General features: G+C 34.5%; 1 protein-coding gene across 1 annotated transcript; it reads right to left on the bottom strand.

Annotated features, from left to right (window-relative positions):
- Positions 1-1,017: 1,017 nt before the first annotated feature.
- Positions 1,018-12,649, bottom strand: LOC100741837 (arginine kinase). The gene is made up of 5 exons (XM_012391881.3): positions 12,194-12,649; positions 10,901-11,376; positions 2,224-2,584; positions 1,592-1,966; positions 1,018-1,464 (listed from the first exon to the last, which is right to left on the bottom strand). Exons 2-5 carry the CDS (start codon positions 10,939-10,941, stop codon positions 1,117-1,119), a joined length of 1,125 nt encoding a protein of 374 aa, XP_012247304.1. The 5' UTR covers positions 10,942-11,376; positions 12,194-12,649; the 3' UTR covers positions 1,018-1,116.
- Positions 12,650-19,834: the final 7,185 nt, after the last annotated feature.

Below are 19,834 nucleotides of genomic sequence, written 5' to 3'. Positions count from 1 at the left end.
AAAAGGTCTCGAGACCCGTTTGTTGTTTTCGATCAATGTAAACGTCGTACATAACGATACATCTTGTTTTTTTTCCTCGTCATTAGACATTATTACAAATGTTGAATTATTTCCATCGCGAGACAACATGGTGCAGATACAACGATACTTCCGGTTCATAGTGGTAGAAAGAGAAAAGCAAAAGGTTCGAGGCAAAACGAAGAAAGGAATGATAGAGAAAATGAAAGAATACTGCGTGTATTTTTTCTACATGCTGGATATTACATGTCCTTAGAAAAAAAAGAAAGAAGAAAACAGGGTGAAATAAAATTAAAATACTGTTAAAGATATAATATAATGCGTATTATATAGAACTTATAATACAAGCTTTTTCTTCTCTTTTCCATTTTCTTTTTGTTCGTACGGATTGATACAAAGGAACTTGAGTCAACGTAAGAGACAATAATATAATAATAATAATAATAATAATAATAATATAACGGTAATAATATTAATTAATAATAATAATAGTAATCATATCGCGTGTGTAAAGAGGGAGGTGGAGACCGTAGAGACGTGCAAAAGTTCACCGTTCACGACAATTCTAGATATTTTTTCAAAAATTTAGGATATTTAAGATTCGATCTTTAGATTTTGACTAGGCTAGCTAGAGTTTTATAGAATCAATTTTTATCGCGAACGACGCTTACATCGTCTCCGTTTGGAACTCTAAGAACGCGCTTTATAGCTGCGTGAAGAGGATCTTAGCACATCGAGGACCAAAACCATATTATACCACCATTATTATACCACGTGACAAAAAGCGTGGATCAGAAATCCCAGAAATGCCCCATTGTCTTTTAGAAATTGTTTCTTCTTTTAGGATATCCTCCTATTATTCTTTAATTTCCTTCCTCACGTTTGAAAACGTGAACAAACTATAATACATTTTTATCTTTCTCTTCGATATACGCGTTTCTTTCAGTTTATGCGGGAAACAGTATGGAAATTTCTTAAAGATGTTTGAATTTCGTTTTCGTTTTCCGAAGGAAAGGAGATCCTCGATGTATCAAGAACGTCTAAAGGGCGAATAAAAGAGGGAAATGATCGCGTGGTTGCTTTTTTCTGGCGCGCTGTTTAAAGTTCTTTCTCGAGCTTGATCAGCTCGGCGATTCCATCGTGCATCTCCTTCACAGCCTGATACTCGGTCAGACCGAGACGTCGTTTGTTGGAAATGTCGTAGATACCACCCTCGGCCTCGGTGTGCTCTCCGCGAGTACCACGGACCTGGAGATTGAACTTTCCAGCAATTTCTTCAAGCTTCTCCCTGTTAGCGGCCAATTTAGGCAGTTTGATGTGTACAGAGGCACGGACAGTAGTACCTAAGTTGGTAGGGCAGAAGGTCAAGAAACCAAGACGGTCGTGGTGGGAGAAAGGAAGTCGTTTTTCGATCTCGTTCACGGCGCTCACCAGACGACGGTAGACCTTCAAGGAAAAGAATGTTAATTACTTAACTTGAAAGGCTATAGACTTTTTTGTTCCTACGATCATTGATATAGTCATTAGATTGCGGATATTTGTTTAATCATACTTATTTAATTATTTTTTGTACCTGTCCAAGATCACCGCCCATCTGCATGGAAATGATACGGAGATGATCTTCCTCGTTGCACCAGACCAAGAAGGTCTTGGCATCGTTGTGGTAGATACCACGGCCAGTGGGCCAGAAGCGGCAAGCATTGGCAGCTTGCAAGAAGCGATCACCCTCCTTGAACAGGAAGTGGTCGTCGATCAGTTTCTGCTGAACTTCTTTGCTCATACCAGTTAGAGGATAGAAAGTTCCCTTGAGTTCACCCTCTAAGCCAGACAGAGTGCTAGAGACTTTCTCTTCCATTTCTTTGTACTGAGCTTCAGTCAGGCAGGGGTTGAATGGATAGCCTTCCAGAGAACGGCCGCATCTTACACGGGTGGAGACGATGAACTCACCCTGGGAAGAATAAAGGATTAATCAATACTTTATATTTATTAAATTCTTGAGAGGAATGGTTATCTTAGAAGTAGCCTAGGAATCATTCTTCCACTACTACTGAACGAGTATGAATTTATTATAATTATAGTTTTATAGTTATTACCGAATAGAAATAAATTTGCAATAATATTTGCTATATTAATCTTAATCTTGTATGTTATAATAAATACTGTGCTTTTCATTGCATCTAGACTACAATCTAACTCGATACTAACAGCTGGGTCAAGGTTGCCAAGGCTATCGACGTCTCCAAAGTCTTTTGGTGGATGCTTGTCAGTCTTCTTGAAGCCACCATGGTAGTCTTCAATGATGGGATCGAAGAGGTCAGCAAAAACTGTGTAAGAATCAGCATCAGGCGCGTAGATACCGACACCAGAGTCCAGATTCTCCACACCAGACTGGATCACATCAAGGAGGGTGGATCCAAAGGAAGTCTTCTTTGTCTTCAGTTGATCGAAGACCTCTTTGGACAGATACTTCTTCAGCAGAGATTTGCTGTCAGAGCCAGCCACTTTGGAGAAGCCAGCTTCCAGTTTGTCCAAAACTGCCTGGTCAACCATATTGCTATTTTTCTTGCTATAAACAATTAAATTACACTATAAATTAATTATTAAGAACATACGATATGGAAAATAATTTTTAAAACAATTTGAACATTTTTTTAATGTTCTTGACTACTTTTAAAAATATAGCAGATTGAACCTAGAAATTTTGTTCAAATTAATCAATACAAGAACAAGACAGTAAGATAGTAAAATCACGAATGCAAAATGTAAAGTAATGCAATGGATCTACAAACAGATTTTTACACTTATAAGATAACCGTAATTTACATGAAGCAAAAGAATATCAAATAGATTAATAGGACCAGGAGAATTAGTCTTTCCTTCTTTGCTATTCGATACATTATGTTTTCCACTTCAATGATAGATTGGAAATCAATTATAGCGTAGACGGGACTTTTGTAACAAGGTCGTTTAATTTCTTATCAGTGTCTCTTATCGTGAAAAATTACGTGTTTATTTGCACGTATTATTCGTACCAGATCGTCTACGATAGTCATAGCTGTCTGCTATATTACGATATACGCGATAGTACAATGGAATATATTTCGAGATTTTAGAAAATCCGCTGTATCGATATGCATACATAGTATCTGCCTTGTATAAAAATTGGTTTAACAGTCGCATTTTTATGTACATATCATAAATATAGAAGCTTTTTGAAATTGGTGATAAGCAGCAAGATAGCCAGTGCAAATATTGAAGTTCTTAATTGCGGTGAAACAGAATTTAAGTTTGAATATTTGCGATGAAGTATACTCTTTATTTCCCTCTTTTTTATTAAATATATTTTGTTAATTGATACTTAACAAAAATTGTATTGTAATTAATACATTTGAGATATATGAATATAATATATCTAAACAATTCTATCTATTATTTCTAAAAGGTATTTGTATATTATACTATAATGAATGAGTTACAACCACTAACACATTCTTTACATTCCACTATTCATATGTGCAGATATAATAATCTCAAGCTAATTACGTCTAGTTTTTTCTTCTGGAATTAATTCAAACAAACTGTTTAAAGTAATAAACGTAACTTATCAAAACACGTTGTTTACTAATATTTAAAAATTTAATGTTAAATAATGTTATAAATTTAAAAATTGCGCTAATAAACTATAAACAATTTTTATTACAACCTAATGTTCTATAAAAATTAAATATTACGGTGTACTATTGAAATATTGACGCGTTAACGCAATGTTTTACTTCATTTTTTGTTCAAGCAATTTACATCATACAATCCTGTTCTTTTTTAACATTGCGACTACGAAAAAGATTCAATGCATTTTTCGTATCTTAATAATGATATATAAATTATTTTCATTTTCTTTATTTTTATTCTTTAGTTTTTACGTACTATGTACTATTTCACTATTCTGTCCTTAATTTGTTAATAAAAATAAATAATATAAAAATATTTATGCAACTTCTACGAATTTAATTAAACAAACGAAAAGGAGTAAGATATTAGATAAAGGTACTTTGGATATTTTGTATATTTCTGCCTATTATATATATCCTATGAATTTTTGCATATTTAAATTTCTCATAAACGCATAAAAATTCATAGTCTACATATTATCCATTCCTAAAACATCCCCCACTATTCTCATCATTTTCCTTTGAGACACCTTGTATGTTGTACATAACCCATATAACTTTTACGTAACATCACCCTCATCGTAATGCAACTTTCACAACCCTCTTGCAACTCCATGATTACAAAACAATCTCATCGACGATGACGATGCTTCAACAAATTTCCCCATACACGCTCTATATACTAATTATTGTAACCATAATTAATTACAAGTTTTCTAACTATCACGAAACATCTGACGAGTAACAATAAGAAAATATAGAAAAATATAAAAGAAACATTTATTAAAATGTCAGTCGAATCCTCAAAACATACTCAAAACTCATCAATGGTGACGATACTTCAACAAAGAATGATAGTCGGAAAGTGGCAAAGTACCCCTTCAAGCACATACAAAATTCTAGTAAGACATCATTCTATAAGTCCTAATTGTATCATAAAAAGTACAATTACTTATGGCAAAAAAATATGAATTGGAACTTTCTGATTTCAAATGATCATAACTTGGAAATGTAAAAAAAATGTAAAAGTTCAAACGCTATTTTACAAAGAAAAGTTGATACTAATATTGTTACTTAATAACAATAACACGCGACAAATTAAGGTAAAACATTACAATATAAATGTCCTATGAAACATGTGTTGTTATTATATTATAACTTACTTCGAAAACAAATGGAATGTATTGAATACGAAGAGTTATTGTTACGTTTCATCCTTATCTTCTTCGGATGATAGTTCTTCAATAAAATCATCGTTAACGACGAAGTATGCAATGTGTGATGCCTTGTTAGAATATTAGGTGCCTGAAGGGATACAAATTTGTCACTTTTTCGCCATTTTTCTTCTCCCATATAAGCTCTACGAGGTTATTTCAATCATAATAAATCACAAGTTTTCTAACTATCATAAAAAATCTAATAATTAACAATATAGCGATGTACAAACAATAAGGAAACGTACAAAAGTATGAAAGAAAAATTTGTTAGAAGTCAACCGAATATCCTTGGCGCTACTCACCAAGTTCCAAATAGTTTAATAGTTTGTCGGGAGATGGGATTAGCAAAGAGTCGAGCCAATGGTCTCACAAAGGTATCCTTTGATGCGGAGAGGGCTTTAAGGAGTTTAAACGAGCCTGACATCGAGAATTCCAATAGCAACAGCTGTCTTGTCGGATCTCATGCACTTTTCTATTGCGCTACCTCGTGAATCGAAAGGGCTCATCGTTACTCGTGTTTGTTAGGTTAGAATCGAATGAGGATAGGGCGCGTTCTCGAAACATGGCGTCGATTTTATACGTGAATATGGGAACGAATATATATACAAAACATAGTTCAAGCAGTTATAATAAAGCAGTAATACAGAGAATACCATTAGGCATTAAGTGTTTAATGATTTTTATGAATTAAAACATTGAAAACGTCCATCGTTTATGAAAAAATTGAGATAATAATATGATAAATAATGATACATCGTTAAGGAGATAAGATTGTGACATAAGAGGATATTATATTAACAAAGTGTATTTCCTTATTAACGTTATGACTGTGTTGCAAGGTGTCAGATATATTGCTCAAAATAATAAAACATTTGAAATCACGATAAAGCAACTATTTTATACTTTATCATTTTTAAAAACATAGAGTTGCTCAGATTAATTATTTTGTGCAAAATTGCAAAATGTACCTATTATACGATTAGTGACGTAGGCGTGACTCGTCGTTGGTGCACATTTTGAAACACATTTTGATACAAATAATATTTCGCTCGAACTTTTCTTCATGATAATAGTGGCAGATTATATTTGGATTAAATACAAAATTCACGTGATTCTTCATCATCAGATACTGATATAAGGGGATAATGATACTACTTGAAATAAGAAATTCATTATCAATATACTTAATGGTATTTCAACGTTTGTTTATAAGAATCTGTAAATCTCATATTACATGTATGTGTATCTATGCTCATAGAATTTTATTTGTAATCGCGATATTCTACATCTCTTAGATAATAATATGGATTAATCGCTGTACAATAATCACATTTAATCTTCAGTGATATTTTTATATAAAATAAAACAATTCTTTCGATTCTCAAATTACTCCTCTTCCGTGTCTTTATTTCACAAAACGGAGGAATTCCAACCTCGTCCAATTTCCACAATAATTACTAATAACTTCTACTTTATTTTTAAAAATGAAAGATCTCACAATCACAAGCTAAATGTTTCTCCTCTTTCAGATCATTTTCAATTATATTCGCCCATTCGAGTTCACTTTCTTATTGCCGCAAAAAATTGCATAAAAGAGAGAAAGAGAAAATAACAATAAATTAACGGAATCCTTCTGCCTTTTTATTCGAGAACAGTGGTAAGCTGTGGTGTTTTTGTTTTTACTGTAATAAAGCAAATTTCAAGGTAAATTTAAAAAAATAGCATTTGCAACACCATTATTTCCCTCTGCCTTACGATTTATAAAATTAATCGATGTAGCTCCTGTTTAACGATAATTGCAGAATTTGTATTGCTCAACCCTTGGGTTGAAATGTAAAATAGAGAAAGTTCGAGCGAGACTGCAGATATTCGGACAGATGGTGGCTTTTTAACCGAGTCGAAACACTGCTTGTGCCAACCAGCAATACGTACTCGTCCTCGACGTTCGTTTCATCCGACTCGCATATGCCCAGCGACGTGCATACGCCCATTGTCGACGATTATGCGCCGATTATGCCTCGATTATCGCCCCGGGTTATGCGTCTATTTATAAGCGACACGAACAGTTAACGGTCGATCCTCTCTTTCTCTTATGAAACCGTGCATCCGTCGACGACGACGACGACCACGAGACGATGAGAAGGAAGAACTCAGCCAGCCGCTAATCACAACGATGTCACTCGACGTCGACCAGGATTAGGATGACGCGATCCCATCGCGTCTCCAAAGCTTCGCCTCTCTGTTTTTCCCCCGCTATGTGAAAACAGATTCTCAGACACGAGATTTTTCTTCTCTTCCGTATTTCTTCTTCAAACGAGATTTTACGACACCGAGGATTTTATGGCGAATTAACCATTTTAGTGATTGAGAATTGAGTGACGATTTTTGTGCTTGAATTTTTAGTGCGACACTGCGTGTTCTCTCATATTTTCTTCAGTGGTTTCATATTTTCTTGGATTCATGTTCTTTATCGATATCGCTATAATTCCTATAGCTGTTTTTTTATCTATGCGGTAATATCGATCGATTGAAAAGCATCTGCTGGATGATGTGCGTTTTTGGTAATAAATGATAAGTGATTATTATATTTGGAAGAAGCTATCAAAAGACTTCTACAAAAGCATTTCATCGTCAGGAGTAATATGAAAGTTTGATAAATCTAGAGATTTGTATATTTTATATTGACTGTTTTGTTTAAATATATACGTGGAAGAAGGAGACGCTGTCTAATAAAAATTAACGATTGTTACCACAGTAATATAATAAACCTAGATACGATTTCAATCGATCATTAATCTTCCATCGATTTAATAAAAAAAAAAAAAAAAAATTACGAATGATAATGAATGATAAGATAAGGTGCTAAACAACAGACATTTTAACTTACGATCTTAATCAACATTTATATATATTTATAGATATTTTACAGCATTTATAGATATTTTACAAAAGTGAAGAAATCCCTTTCGTAAATTGTGTTGATCAAAACATTATACACGAAAATTTTATATTATTCCACAAGCTACCGATCTGCAATTCTGTTCTAAACAAATAATTTGAAAGATTGAAATATTGCACGTCCATTTTTTTTTAAATACACCGTGATATTAAAAAAAAAAAAAGGGAGAATTGAGAATATAAAAATGAAAATTAATTTCGGTCACTAATATGAGAAATAATTATACGTTAGTAGTTAATTTATTAAATCTTCATAAATACACAAAAGTAATTTTACTCGTATATTCTGAGATAGTTAACGGGCAGATCCACGTTGATTGAGCCTACTCAATTAATTATAATTAATAATTACATTCTTGAAACATCTTTTTTAATAGTCTGTACACATATTTATTTATACTCTCATATATGCCAGTGGAAATGACTTGCACTCTTATGTTGTCAGATAATATCTTTACCCATACGAAGTCCGATCAATTGTTGTCTTAAGTTTCCTTGTGATATTTTACGAATACGACGGACAACAGCAAACGATAAGGATCAAATAATGATCTGACAGTATTTTTTAATTTATCTCATCACGATATCTTTATTGAAATAGATTGAAATACTTATTATACCAATTAAACTTAAACTTAGTCATTACTAATTTCAATCAAAGTTTCTTACATTTATCATGTGGCTAATTAACAGAAAGAAGTGTTCCCTTGCTCTGAAAAAATTGGAGATTCTTGTCCTCGACAAGTAAATAGAATTTATAGCAAAATCTAGTACGATTTCGACATTCTAAATATTTTTTCTAAAAATTCTATTCATTCTAAAAATTTAGAAATAATATTTTCGTTAGGGCGTAACTCAGTCAAAAAATTATTTTAAATATTACACAGGAACGTTATCAAAGAATCGTTTAAATTGAAGAATAAAAAATAAAATAAAAATTAAAAAGTGGGGAAAAAGATGTTTTAAACGTTTTCCATCGAGCGCATTCTCCTTCTCATTGTAAATAGATGGAAAATTCGTTTTCACAAAATAATTAATGGAATCTATAATAAAATATATTGTTCTTTTAAATTGCTAAATATTTTATTATCATTCTGTTATTTTATAAATTAAAAAAGAATATCGTCACTAGAGCATAATTCGTAGAAAATAATACTTTAAATTCTAAACATTAACAATTCCTAAAAATATATTTTTACTGAATGAAACAGTATTCTACAAATTGCAATAAAATATTACCACAGAGCTCTTCAGTCATTCCTCGTAAATCGGAAAAAAGAGGGAGAATTAAAAATTGCAAAAAAAAAGCCTTTGAAATATTTTCCAGCGAGCATATTTCATTCGGAAAGTGTAACAACGGTAACAAGGTAGGCGAAGTGAACATAGGCCGATATATCGTGCGAAATGCAAATAAAATTTTTCAGTCGACCTGTTTCTCGTCCACGCCCCTGCGTAAGGGCAGAGGGTTAACCCTTTTGTGTGAACCAACAGGGGTAGTCCCTACCCCACTATAAACGTCGGCTACACACTCGACCAAGCTCCTTTATAAGGAACTTAAGAGAACGTCCAAACAACACATTTAATTCTAAACCAATAGAATGAAATAAAAAAAGGTAGAAAAAAAAAGTTCCTATTTAATATTTCTCTGAGAAACAACACAACGCTAATTAATAGAAATAAGTTTTTCTTATGATCCAGTATCGAGTAAATGAATAACTATACACTAATTATAGACATAGATAAATGGAAAAGCAGTTTCTAATTAATTTGACATTGGCGAATGAAACTGCTCCCTAACTCTTAGAGTCTAAGATAATAGACGCTAAAAGTTTCAGTCGAGAGGGATCTTTGACCTGTACATCAAACTTCGGAGGACATAAACTCTGTTGACGGTTCGATACTTAAAGTGTGGGAAACACGAAGGATAATGAAGTCCTGAGTAACTTGTAAGCAAGGTTTAACGATCGAGCGATGGGAACTTCGATGGTTTGCTGACGAATAACTCGAATTAAATCTGTTTTTTTTTTTTTTCATAATACCGATACTACGAGTTTTATACGTAAAGCTTGTGTTTTTACACGACAAGTGATATTTTAGTCTTATATCTTGCACTCATATTTTTTGGAGATTTTTTTTTTTAAATAATTTTCAGTTTGTCTTATGTTATTATTAAATAGGGAGAATGTATTTTGTATTTATACTTGTTACCAATTTGTTTTTAGAGATTTTTCAAACCAGCCCTGGTTCCTTTTCATCTTGCTACTGAATAGACAGATTGTATTCTGTTTTACATATTCTTTTTAGTTTCTATCTCTGCCTCTACTTCGTGTATTCATACTACTGAATAGATGCAGTATGTTTTATTTTACCAATATTTGTAGAAGTCTTTTAAAAAGATCCTGGTTATGCTTTATAACGCTATTCAATAGATAGGGTGCATTTTACTTTGACGATTCTTTTTCAAATATTTGTGACCCATTCAGTACCAAATTTTTTTTTTATAATCTGAGAAAAATTTGTTCTAAATAATTACTAAGAATAAAGTCGTATCTCTTTTATGTCTCTGTAAGACTTTGATAGAACGTATTAAAATACCATTCCTTGTATTAATAAAATTAAAAAGAAACAATAGAAATATCTCTCCCCAATAAGATCACAATTTTCCCATACATAATAACTACACACTTCTAGATGACTCACTCGAGTCTTCGATGCATCAATTACGAATTCCATGAATGTCTGATCTGACGTCCTGCTACGTCACTAGGCGGGCACCGAGCCAAGTGACGTCACCGATGAACCCCTAAACCGACTCACACACATAATACAGCATTCTCCCAAAAAACCTAAAAACCCCAAATAATCTATCTTAAAATTTTTTATCCAACAACAATACATACGCGACGGACCCTAAAAAAAATACTTATACAAATGTACACATAATCCATCATAATATACCTTTCCCACAAAAGATCAAACAAATCCTAAAAGTAATCGTTCTTACAAATTGCTCGCCGTAAATATTCAAGGAATACGTACTCGTCGTTCGACGTGGTATCCTTAGAGGTACATCCGCCCATGACGACGACGACGACGACGACAACGATGACGACGCCCCGGCGAGAGAGACAGCGAGCGAGAAACTGACAGAGAGCGGTGAACCTCGTGTGTTCACCTCTCGATAATCGAACTTCACCTCTTCACCACGTTTCTCCTTCCCCAACGTCCTGTAGGAGGATCTTCGAGACCGGAAGTTCACGGGGGGGGAACAAGAGAGGGTGTGGGTGGCGGCACACTTCCTCGACGAGGCAAGATGGACGGAAAACGAACGCGTGTTATACACGGGACACGCTATACTTGTGTATGTAGCGTGTACTTCGAAGCACTTCCGGTTGTCCTTGGCGTCGACGGGGGGTAGTCACCCCTGGCAGAGAGTCAAAGGTCCTGTGTCTTGCCGATCGTTGTCCCCCTTCACGGGATTATCCGTCGAAATATTCTTCTCGCGAATAAACTTTCTAATGATGGTTTAAAAAAGTCGAGAAGTCGATTGTCAGTCTCTTCCCCTCTTTCTTTCCAATTTTTATTTTCGTTAACATCACCGGGCAATTTAGTTAGAGAATTATAAATTGCAACTAGTAGTAAATGATTCACTGGATACTGTTATATATTATGTAAATAATAATGTTGTATATATAATTATTTATATATAAATATTACTCTTTAAATGATAGGTTATTTTAATACTTCCGTCGATTTAGATTAGTGAACACATAAATTCTCTAACTGTTCTTGAACGGTGCAGTTCCGGTCACACTGGCTGACTAGCGTAGTACGGAAGGCGCTGACAGAATCGTACACCGGCTACGGTCGATTGGAAAATTGATTATTCGCGCTGGTACGCGATCCTCGATCGTAAAGAATTCGTATTAGAGTTAGAATCGGTCGTGGGAGATAAGGAACGTTTGAGAACCGGTAAGAAGGAAAAATCGGCGAATGGGCGTCTGTTACTGGTAGCAATCGCGATCAATGCGTCTACACTCTATTATTATGTCTTTCCTGGTCGCGGGTGAAAATGAAAGCGGATTGCGTGTGTCCCGGGGAACCCTGACGGCCGTCAATCGATATCGAGTACGCAAACGTGAAGAAATTCTCGCGACTTCCGGTTGTAAAACTTCGCGATCCTTTTTAGGACGTATATCGTTCATATAACGCGCCAAAAAATATTGCAGTATAAAAATGTAATAAATAGATGGTAAAATAATAATTTACTATTATGTAAGAAGATATTGAAAAGGATTAGCCAGTGCAATCGATGTATGGTCTCTTACTCACCGTCTCGAAAGAAGGAAAGAGAACGATCAGAGAGCGCGGTTCGGCGAGAAAAATCCTCGCAAAAAGAACGCCTTCTAAAAATTAGTCACAGTCGTTAGGAATGTGCGTATATGGTCGTTGTTCCTTCGAAGGTAGATAGTATCTTTTTTATACGAGAGAAGTATCCTTTTCGCTGGTACTTTATCTCTCTGTTCGCGTGTCCTTCGAACGGTCTGTCTCCTGCGTTGTCCTGTGCGTACGTATTATATATGTGTGCGTTTTGTCGAGATGGTCGCGCGCTCGCGCTCTTCTATATAATATGTATATACACGTTAAGTGTGTGCGTTTTGTAACGTATCCAATTATCGTGTCGCGGAATAGAACGATAATACTTTGGGCGCGCGTCGAACTTGCGAAAAATTCTCGGCGTGTCGCGTGTGATGTGAACACTACAGTCTCTACGCTATCACTAAGCAGGAGGCATTTCTGCGTGCCGTGATCTCTCTCTGTCTCGCTCCCTCGCTATCTGTCTCGCTCACTACCTCCCTCTCCCTCACTAGCTACGTCCTTGTCTTTTCAGACTACTATTCTCTCTCTTTCTCTCTCCGCGACTCTCCGTCCCTTTCTTCCTTTCGTCCACACGAATCTCCGCTTGCCCTCTCTTTTTACTCCTGTCACTCTGTCATTACTTCGCTCCTTCTCTCCCCTTAAACGACTTTCCCCCTTTTCGCGAATTCACGCTCCTCCTCTCTCTCTTTTTCCCGCTTTTTCCCATCGGATCCACTTTTATTTTCCTCTTCTAAAGCCATCTCTGTTTTTTCCCGGTTCCACGGTGCTCCTCTGTCCCTTTTGTTCTCGCTCGCTGCATCTCTCGCTTCTCTTCGCTCGTGATCGTCTGTCCTTTTTGAACCTACCACTCGTGGCGCTAGTTGTCCTCGTTTCACTCGCTACGTATAGCGCTCTCTCTTGCACGCTACTCACTTCAGGGTGGGGCACACCGGCGTCCAGCACAGAAGGATACCCGGTCGATAGCACGCACCTACACCTAGACCAGCCAGCAGCCTCCCGTGTTACGTATGCGTGGAAAATCACGCATACGCGTTTAACTCATTTGTACAGACGAGAAACTATACGTGTAGACATAGAATGTGTCAGAATGGCAGTTTTCGGCCCTGCTTAAAAACGTATGACGTTCAATGTAACACCGCAATGCGTTTTAAAGTTAAGTATGTTGGTATTAATTCAGATGTATACAAACGTATTTGTAATATCTTCCTTTGTTCTTTCTTTGGAATCTAAGTTGAGCGTGTTAATTAAATCTTTTACTACTGTTAACTACTTTTAATACAAAGCAATTTTTCCAAAAGGAATGTGAATAGTAATATGGAAATCGATGTTTAAAATTAGGTAGTTTGCAATATTCCTTCTGAAAGGGTGGTAGACATGTCTCGGTTAACCCTTTTATAGGCAATGGGATTTATATACTTTTCCCACCAACTAAAGTCAAACGTGTAGGCAATATGAAAATGTATTCCCGTTATGAAAGTGTGTTACCATAGAAAACTGAAACTGTACAAATAACCACAGAGAAATTAAGATCAAATTTTATTAAATATTTGTTTTATATTAAATCTTGATTTAATAAAATATATCCAATATAGTCGATGGGAATCACACTGGCCACTTATCCCCCTATTTGCAAAGCGCCATACAAAACAAAAATGAATATAAAAATTTATAAAAATAAAAATTTGTATTTTATAAAAATGAATATTATTGCTTTACTAAAATAAATCTGTATTCGCTTTAATATGCTCTGTATCAACATTTTTGCTTTTTGAGAAAAATTTAAGTTGTGTCCACGACAGAATTACATAAATGTGTCTACATAGACAATGAATCTAGTCGATAATGTCAATCCCATTGATTTTTCTTTTACGATTTCGAGACGCGTTTCCACGATGTCTATAGCAAGCGCTACTTTCTAAATTTTTCGCGGAGATCGGGAAACGACGGAGAACCGGTGTATCGAGAAATTCTGGATCGAGCTGAGCCAGTCGAATTCAGCGAAACTTCACCCGAGAAGAAAAAAAGAGGAACGACACTCGGTCACGTTTACTCGACCAATTTGCTCTCTGCATATTAATCTTTCGTAACACTTCGATTTTCGCATGAGCACGACGTAATCGAAATTAAAGATTAACATATCGGAAAGTTACATTAATCCTAATAACTATCAGCCTGACAAAATGACGAATTTCACATTTTTATCTTTAAAGCTATTAAAATCGTGTTAAGTATTTGACAAAATTAATATTGTCCTTTAGCGAGCTAGAAATATTTGCCTATTTTTATCATACTACTTTAATTATAATACAGTTACAATAATCTATAATTCTTCTTTGTTATTTCTAAATTTATTAATATATTATCTCAAATGATTTCAAATATTCTCAATAAAAAGTGAAACTCAAATATACATCTACTATTTTATTAAAATAAATTGAAACATCAAGGTACAAAAATACAGTAGCGATCAAAGAATAATTTATAAAAAGCAATAGTACCGTTCTATACAGGCTCCTAAATGCATCATATAGAATAAACAGCGAAGAATCTCCTTGTATATTTTAAAGAGCAGACGAGACTCTATTCCCTGGAATTTAATATTCGTCTCTCGTTACATATATGAGACTCAAATTACTTTAGGCAAGTACATTATGAATGTGTGCACGTATCACGATGAACAGAGCGACGAAAACCGATAATACAGGGGAACCTAATAAATGGTTCGACGTTTACTCGGGCCAACTTAGCAGAAGCTGATGGCAGATTATGAACGCGTGAAAAACTCATGCACGCGTATTATATCGTGTTTCGTGAAATTACTTTCATGAAGTCATAAATGCCAAGGAAAGTATAACTCATTCAATTATTGACATAATTTTGGTATAAAGGCGTTTTCTAATTGTTATATATACAGGGTGCTTGGTAACTGGTGGTACAAGCGGAAAGGGGGTGATTCTACGCGAAAAAAGAAATCGAAAATATAGAATAACAATTTTTCGTTCGAGGCTTTGTTTTCGAGAAAATCAACTTTGAATTTTCGCTCGGTACGCGTGCACTTTATCGCGTCTCGTTATAACCGATCTCACTGTAGATCGTTGTTTCTATGGAAAAATGAAAAAAAAAGAAAAAATTTTATTCTACATTTTCGACTTCTTTTTTCGCGTAGAATCACCCTCCCCCCTTTCCGTTTGTACCACCAGTTACCAACCACCCTGTATATTATATAAAGTCAATTTAAACTTACTGTATAAATCTAACAGTTCTTTCCAAATTTTCTACTAGACATATGTATTTTCTGCTAAATATATTTTCCAACATTCTAAAAAAAAAAAAAAAAACTCTGAATTTCAAGGAACTTTTCTCTAAACTCATATCTATACTTTAATAGATCAACAAAATTCTAGAATTTTATCTCGATCTACTTCCCACGATCTCTATACCTATTTCCAATTAAATAATAACTCTGAAACATATCTGAATCCCCTAACACACCATCGTTCCCATTGCAGAGGCTGTTTAATCATGATCGAAGCTGACTAACAGTGAATAAAATACCGCAACGAGGGGTCGTCCGCCAAGAGTGGAGAATCGAGTCAAGGTGCATCATCTCCCATTGCGTGCCATGTCTCTGTGCGAATACGCAATTTCACAGGGCGGAGAGGGATGCGGATTACCCGCTAGTAAGTGCATGATTATCCTACGAGAGGAACACGGCCTCGTGCAATAATGGAGGTGTGAACGATCGTAAGATGTCATTTTCTTCATTCACTTGTGTAATATTATGCATGCACTGGTACCTATACGTCACAAGTGCGCGCATACATTCTACGGTGACGAGCTTGTGAATGAAAGCGGGTTAAAAAGCGCATTCACTATGAACGTGTGTACTAAATATGTACCATGAGCTTCTCTAGCGCGTATCGTGGTTACGCTGTATTGTTCGCGATCCTCGTAATTCTGTAGAGTAAATTAGTTGGTTGTTTAAAGAGAGATCATTTTTGAAGACAAATAATGTCTTGTTTGTTAAAATTAATTATTTGGTAATGTCAATCGTTGGGTAATATAAATTATATTCTTCAATGTTTTATTGATATTATAGTTTTAGTATTAGCTATAAGTAGACTGCTGACTCTCTCCTTAGTTCGAGTTTGATTAATTCTTTAATGATCTTTTTATGATGTTTTTATTTGGTAGCGTCAATCGTAGGATAATATAAATTACGTTGTTCATAGCTTCATTGGTGTTAATTACATTTGCTTATAAGTAGACTGCGGACTTTCTCTTTACTCTGACTTTGATTAATTCTCTGATGAGTCTTTCACGATTCTAAGACCAAACCTATTCTCAGAGTTTCACACCTATCGCACGCACATTCCTGCCACGTGCTGTCAAATTTCCACATGTATTCTCGGAACTGATCCTTATTCGTACGTGACAATCGAGCTTAAACAGCCGCTTGATTACCGGTTGTCTGTTCTATTATTCTAACAACAGATAAATAATAATGATGTTGAATCTATTTGAAATATGAAACTGGATGATAACATAGAAAGTCGACGCAGTCATATTAAATCACTTACAATGAGAATATTTTTGTCTATTTTTGGAAAATTTAGAGGAAACTGAATTTTACTTCAGAGGAGAAGCTTCATTAAGAAATCTTAAATTTCGTGCCTCTGAATTCCTACTTTTATGGAAAAATAGCTTGGCACATTTAACGTAACGAATAAATGTATAATCCAATACAGGCAGCGATAAGAATCTGAAAATGTTTTCAAACTTTTTGAAAGCCTAGCGTAGTAAAAAAGTTAGACCTCGATCTAAAGGACCTAATTTGCGTAAAGTTTGGGTCGATACAGAAGAATATCAATTATGAATTTACAAATACATCCAAAGATGAGTCTTAACGTAACAAATTAATATAAATATAAAACACCTAAAAAAGCACAGAAAAATGAATATAAAATTTTGTCTATTTTCTTCGTCTTTCCTCTTGAATACACCACAAAAGACATTTTACCTCAAACATGTTAAAAGTCTTCGATTAATTTTCAGTGCTTATATACTCTCAATACTGTAACATAGAAATTTCATCCCCTGAAACCTAGAACCACTGATGCAATTTAAAATACAAACTCGAATCAAACGCGATGAAAGCAAAGAGTAACGACTCGTCTTTTGGCTGCCCTTTCGAAGTTTTTTGCGCTAGCCTGAAAAGCCTGGACGAAGATGAAAGAACGACGAAGGGTGCGAACAGAAGCGCAACATGCAGCCCAGAGTAAACGTGGATACTTTGTTTTCATTGTTTCGACTTGTTGGTCGACTTGCGGCCACTTGTATCCTCGCCCTAGGCCCTGTGTAATTTTATCTTCTCTTTTTTATTTTTGTTTCTCCATCGAGGAACCCGTGATCACCTCAACGGATCTTTTTGATTAATTTACTGTCAAGAGCATCAATTAAACATCGAGCAGCCCTTCTGTGCCGGCCACTGAATGTTTTCTGTTCTTTTGAGGCATGTCAAGGCAAATCGGGCAACAGGAGAATTATTGGGGATAAGATGCGTAGATTTTGAGTTTTGAGCTAAAGTTTTGATCTGATTGAAATTGTTTTATACTTAAATTAAGTAACGAATTGTGTGAAAAATACAAATATTTTTATTAGCGGATTCATTATCTTTGAAGTGCTTGAGTAATCGAGGTACTTAGTTAAATTACTTAAAAATTTGTTTAATGTAAAAGAATTTATCGGGAACTGAACGAATTTACCTGGAAGTGTTATAAAAGGGATATTATGGGAAACGGCTTAAAAATATAAAAAGGTCTTGTAGAAAGTATAAGATGATAGAACTAATAATAAAAATTTCTCTGAGTATCTCAAATTTTAGAAATACCATTATCCGTCATTCGATAATTTTCAAAAACGATCGTCAATTTCTTGCATTTACCTGGAAGTGTTATAAAAGGGATATTATGGGAAACGGCTTAAAAATATAAAAAGGTCTTGTAGAAAGTATAAGATGATAGAACTAATAATAAAAATTTCTCTGAGTATCTCAAATTTTAGAAATACCATTATCTGTCATTCGATAATTTTCAAAAACGATCGTCAATTTCTTGGGGAAGTGTTATAAAAGGGATATTATGGGAAACGGCTTAAAAATATAAAAAGGTCTTGTAGAAAGTATAAGATGATAGAACTAATAATAAAAATTTCTCTGAGTATCTCAAATTTTAGAAATACCATTATCTGTCATTCGATAATTTTTAAAAACGATCGTCAATTTGTTGGTTACATAATGGTGCTCACAGAAAAATTTCGAGATATTCTATCAGGTGTAACGCGATACAATTCGAGGCTATTTGCGGGGTACAAATGAATCAAAAAGGACAACGATGCGAAATGCGATTACGATTTGTATCGAGTTTCGAGAACGTCTCATCGTCTTAACCGATAAAACAATCGTAACACATTGTATTTCGTTATCTTGTTATAATAATCAGATAAGACGGACTTCGCAACACATGATTTCATTATTCGTTTTCCTCTCTCCACGTTAGAAAATTATAACCGAACGTGATAACGATCGACGGCCTTCGTGAGATAATAGAGTCTTTGGTATTTTTCCTCTGATTGATCCTACTTTTTTGAAAAACCAAGTTCAGCAAAATTATTGTCATGATTCTGAAACTTATATTAAATATTTCTCTTCGATAATGTATTTCTCTTACGTAAACTTGTAAATTTGATAAAAAATTGATGCAAATTTTTGCAGTTAAAGGAAGTATCTTTCTGTTACTTAAGAAATAAATTAAAAATTCTAAAAGAATATTTTACGACTGTAAGTACAAATGAATACGAAAAGTATACAACTTGCGAATTTACTATCTTGTACAAGTAAGAAAGATAACATTCAAAGATCGATATCTTGTAATCGATAACACTGATAAAAACATATTGTTGTAAGAATATCTGATAGGAAATTAATTTCTCGTAATCATGATCGTTGTATAGAAATTTATTCGAAAAATTGCTAGATTATAGAAGAGCTAATTAAATGGTCCGGTTTACAGTGGAATTATACTTTTATGTAACCTACTACTCTTTCAGAAAATTTAATTCAGCCACTCTTTTCATTAAAGGTTTCAATTATTCTCAAAGAAGTATAATTAAATTTTAATACGAGGAATTTTATTAAAAGTAAGGGACTACGTACGTACACACAAAATCTACTCGATTCCATCCAACTGAGTATCATTTGATCTTGTACACATGTAATCACTAATTATGTAGTTTTTGTTACTAATGACTTTATAATATACAGGGTGGTTGGTAACTGGTGGTACAAGCGGAAAGGGGGTGATTCTACGCGAAAAAAGAAGTCGAAAATATAGAATAACAATTTTTCGTTCGAGGCTTTGTTTTCGAGAAAATCGACTTTGAATTTTCGCTCGGTACGCGTGCACTTTATCGCGTCTCGTTATAACCGATCTCACTGTAGATCGTTGTTTCCATGGAAAAATGGAAAAAAAAGAAAAAATTTTATTCTACATTTTCGACTTCTTTTTTCGCGTAGAATCACCCTCCCCCCCTTCC

The sequence above is a fragment of the Bombus impatiens genome, unplaced genomic scaffold, assembly GCF_000188095.3.
Source record: "Bombus impatiens unplaced genomic scaffold, BIMP_2.2 scf_1274, whole genome shotgun sequence".
Classification (NCBI taxonomy): Eukaryota; Metazoa; Arthropoda; class Insecta; order Hymenoptera; family Apidae; genus Bombus; species Bombus impatiens.
This window is presented reverse-complemented; position numbering and strand designations above follow the sequence as displayed.

Coding starts and splice junctions, on each gene's coding strand:
- LOC100741837 (XM_012391881.3), bottom strand. CDS start 10,941: ATGGGCGGATGTACCTCTAAGGATACCACGTCGAACGACGA. Junction 1,967..2,223: donor TTGGCAACCTTGACCCAGCT/GTTAGTATCGAG, acceptor TATTCTTCCCAG/GGTGAGTTCATCGTCTCCAC. Junction 1,465..1,591: donor TGGGCGGTGATCTTGGACAG/GTACAAAAAATA, acceptor TTTTCCTTGAAG/GTCTACCGTCGTCTGGTGAG.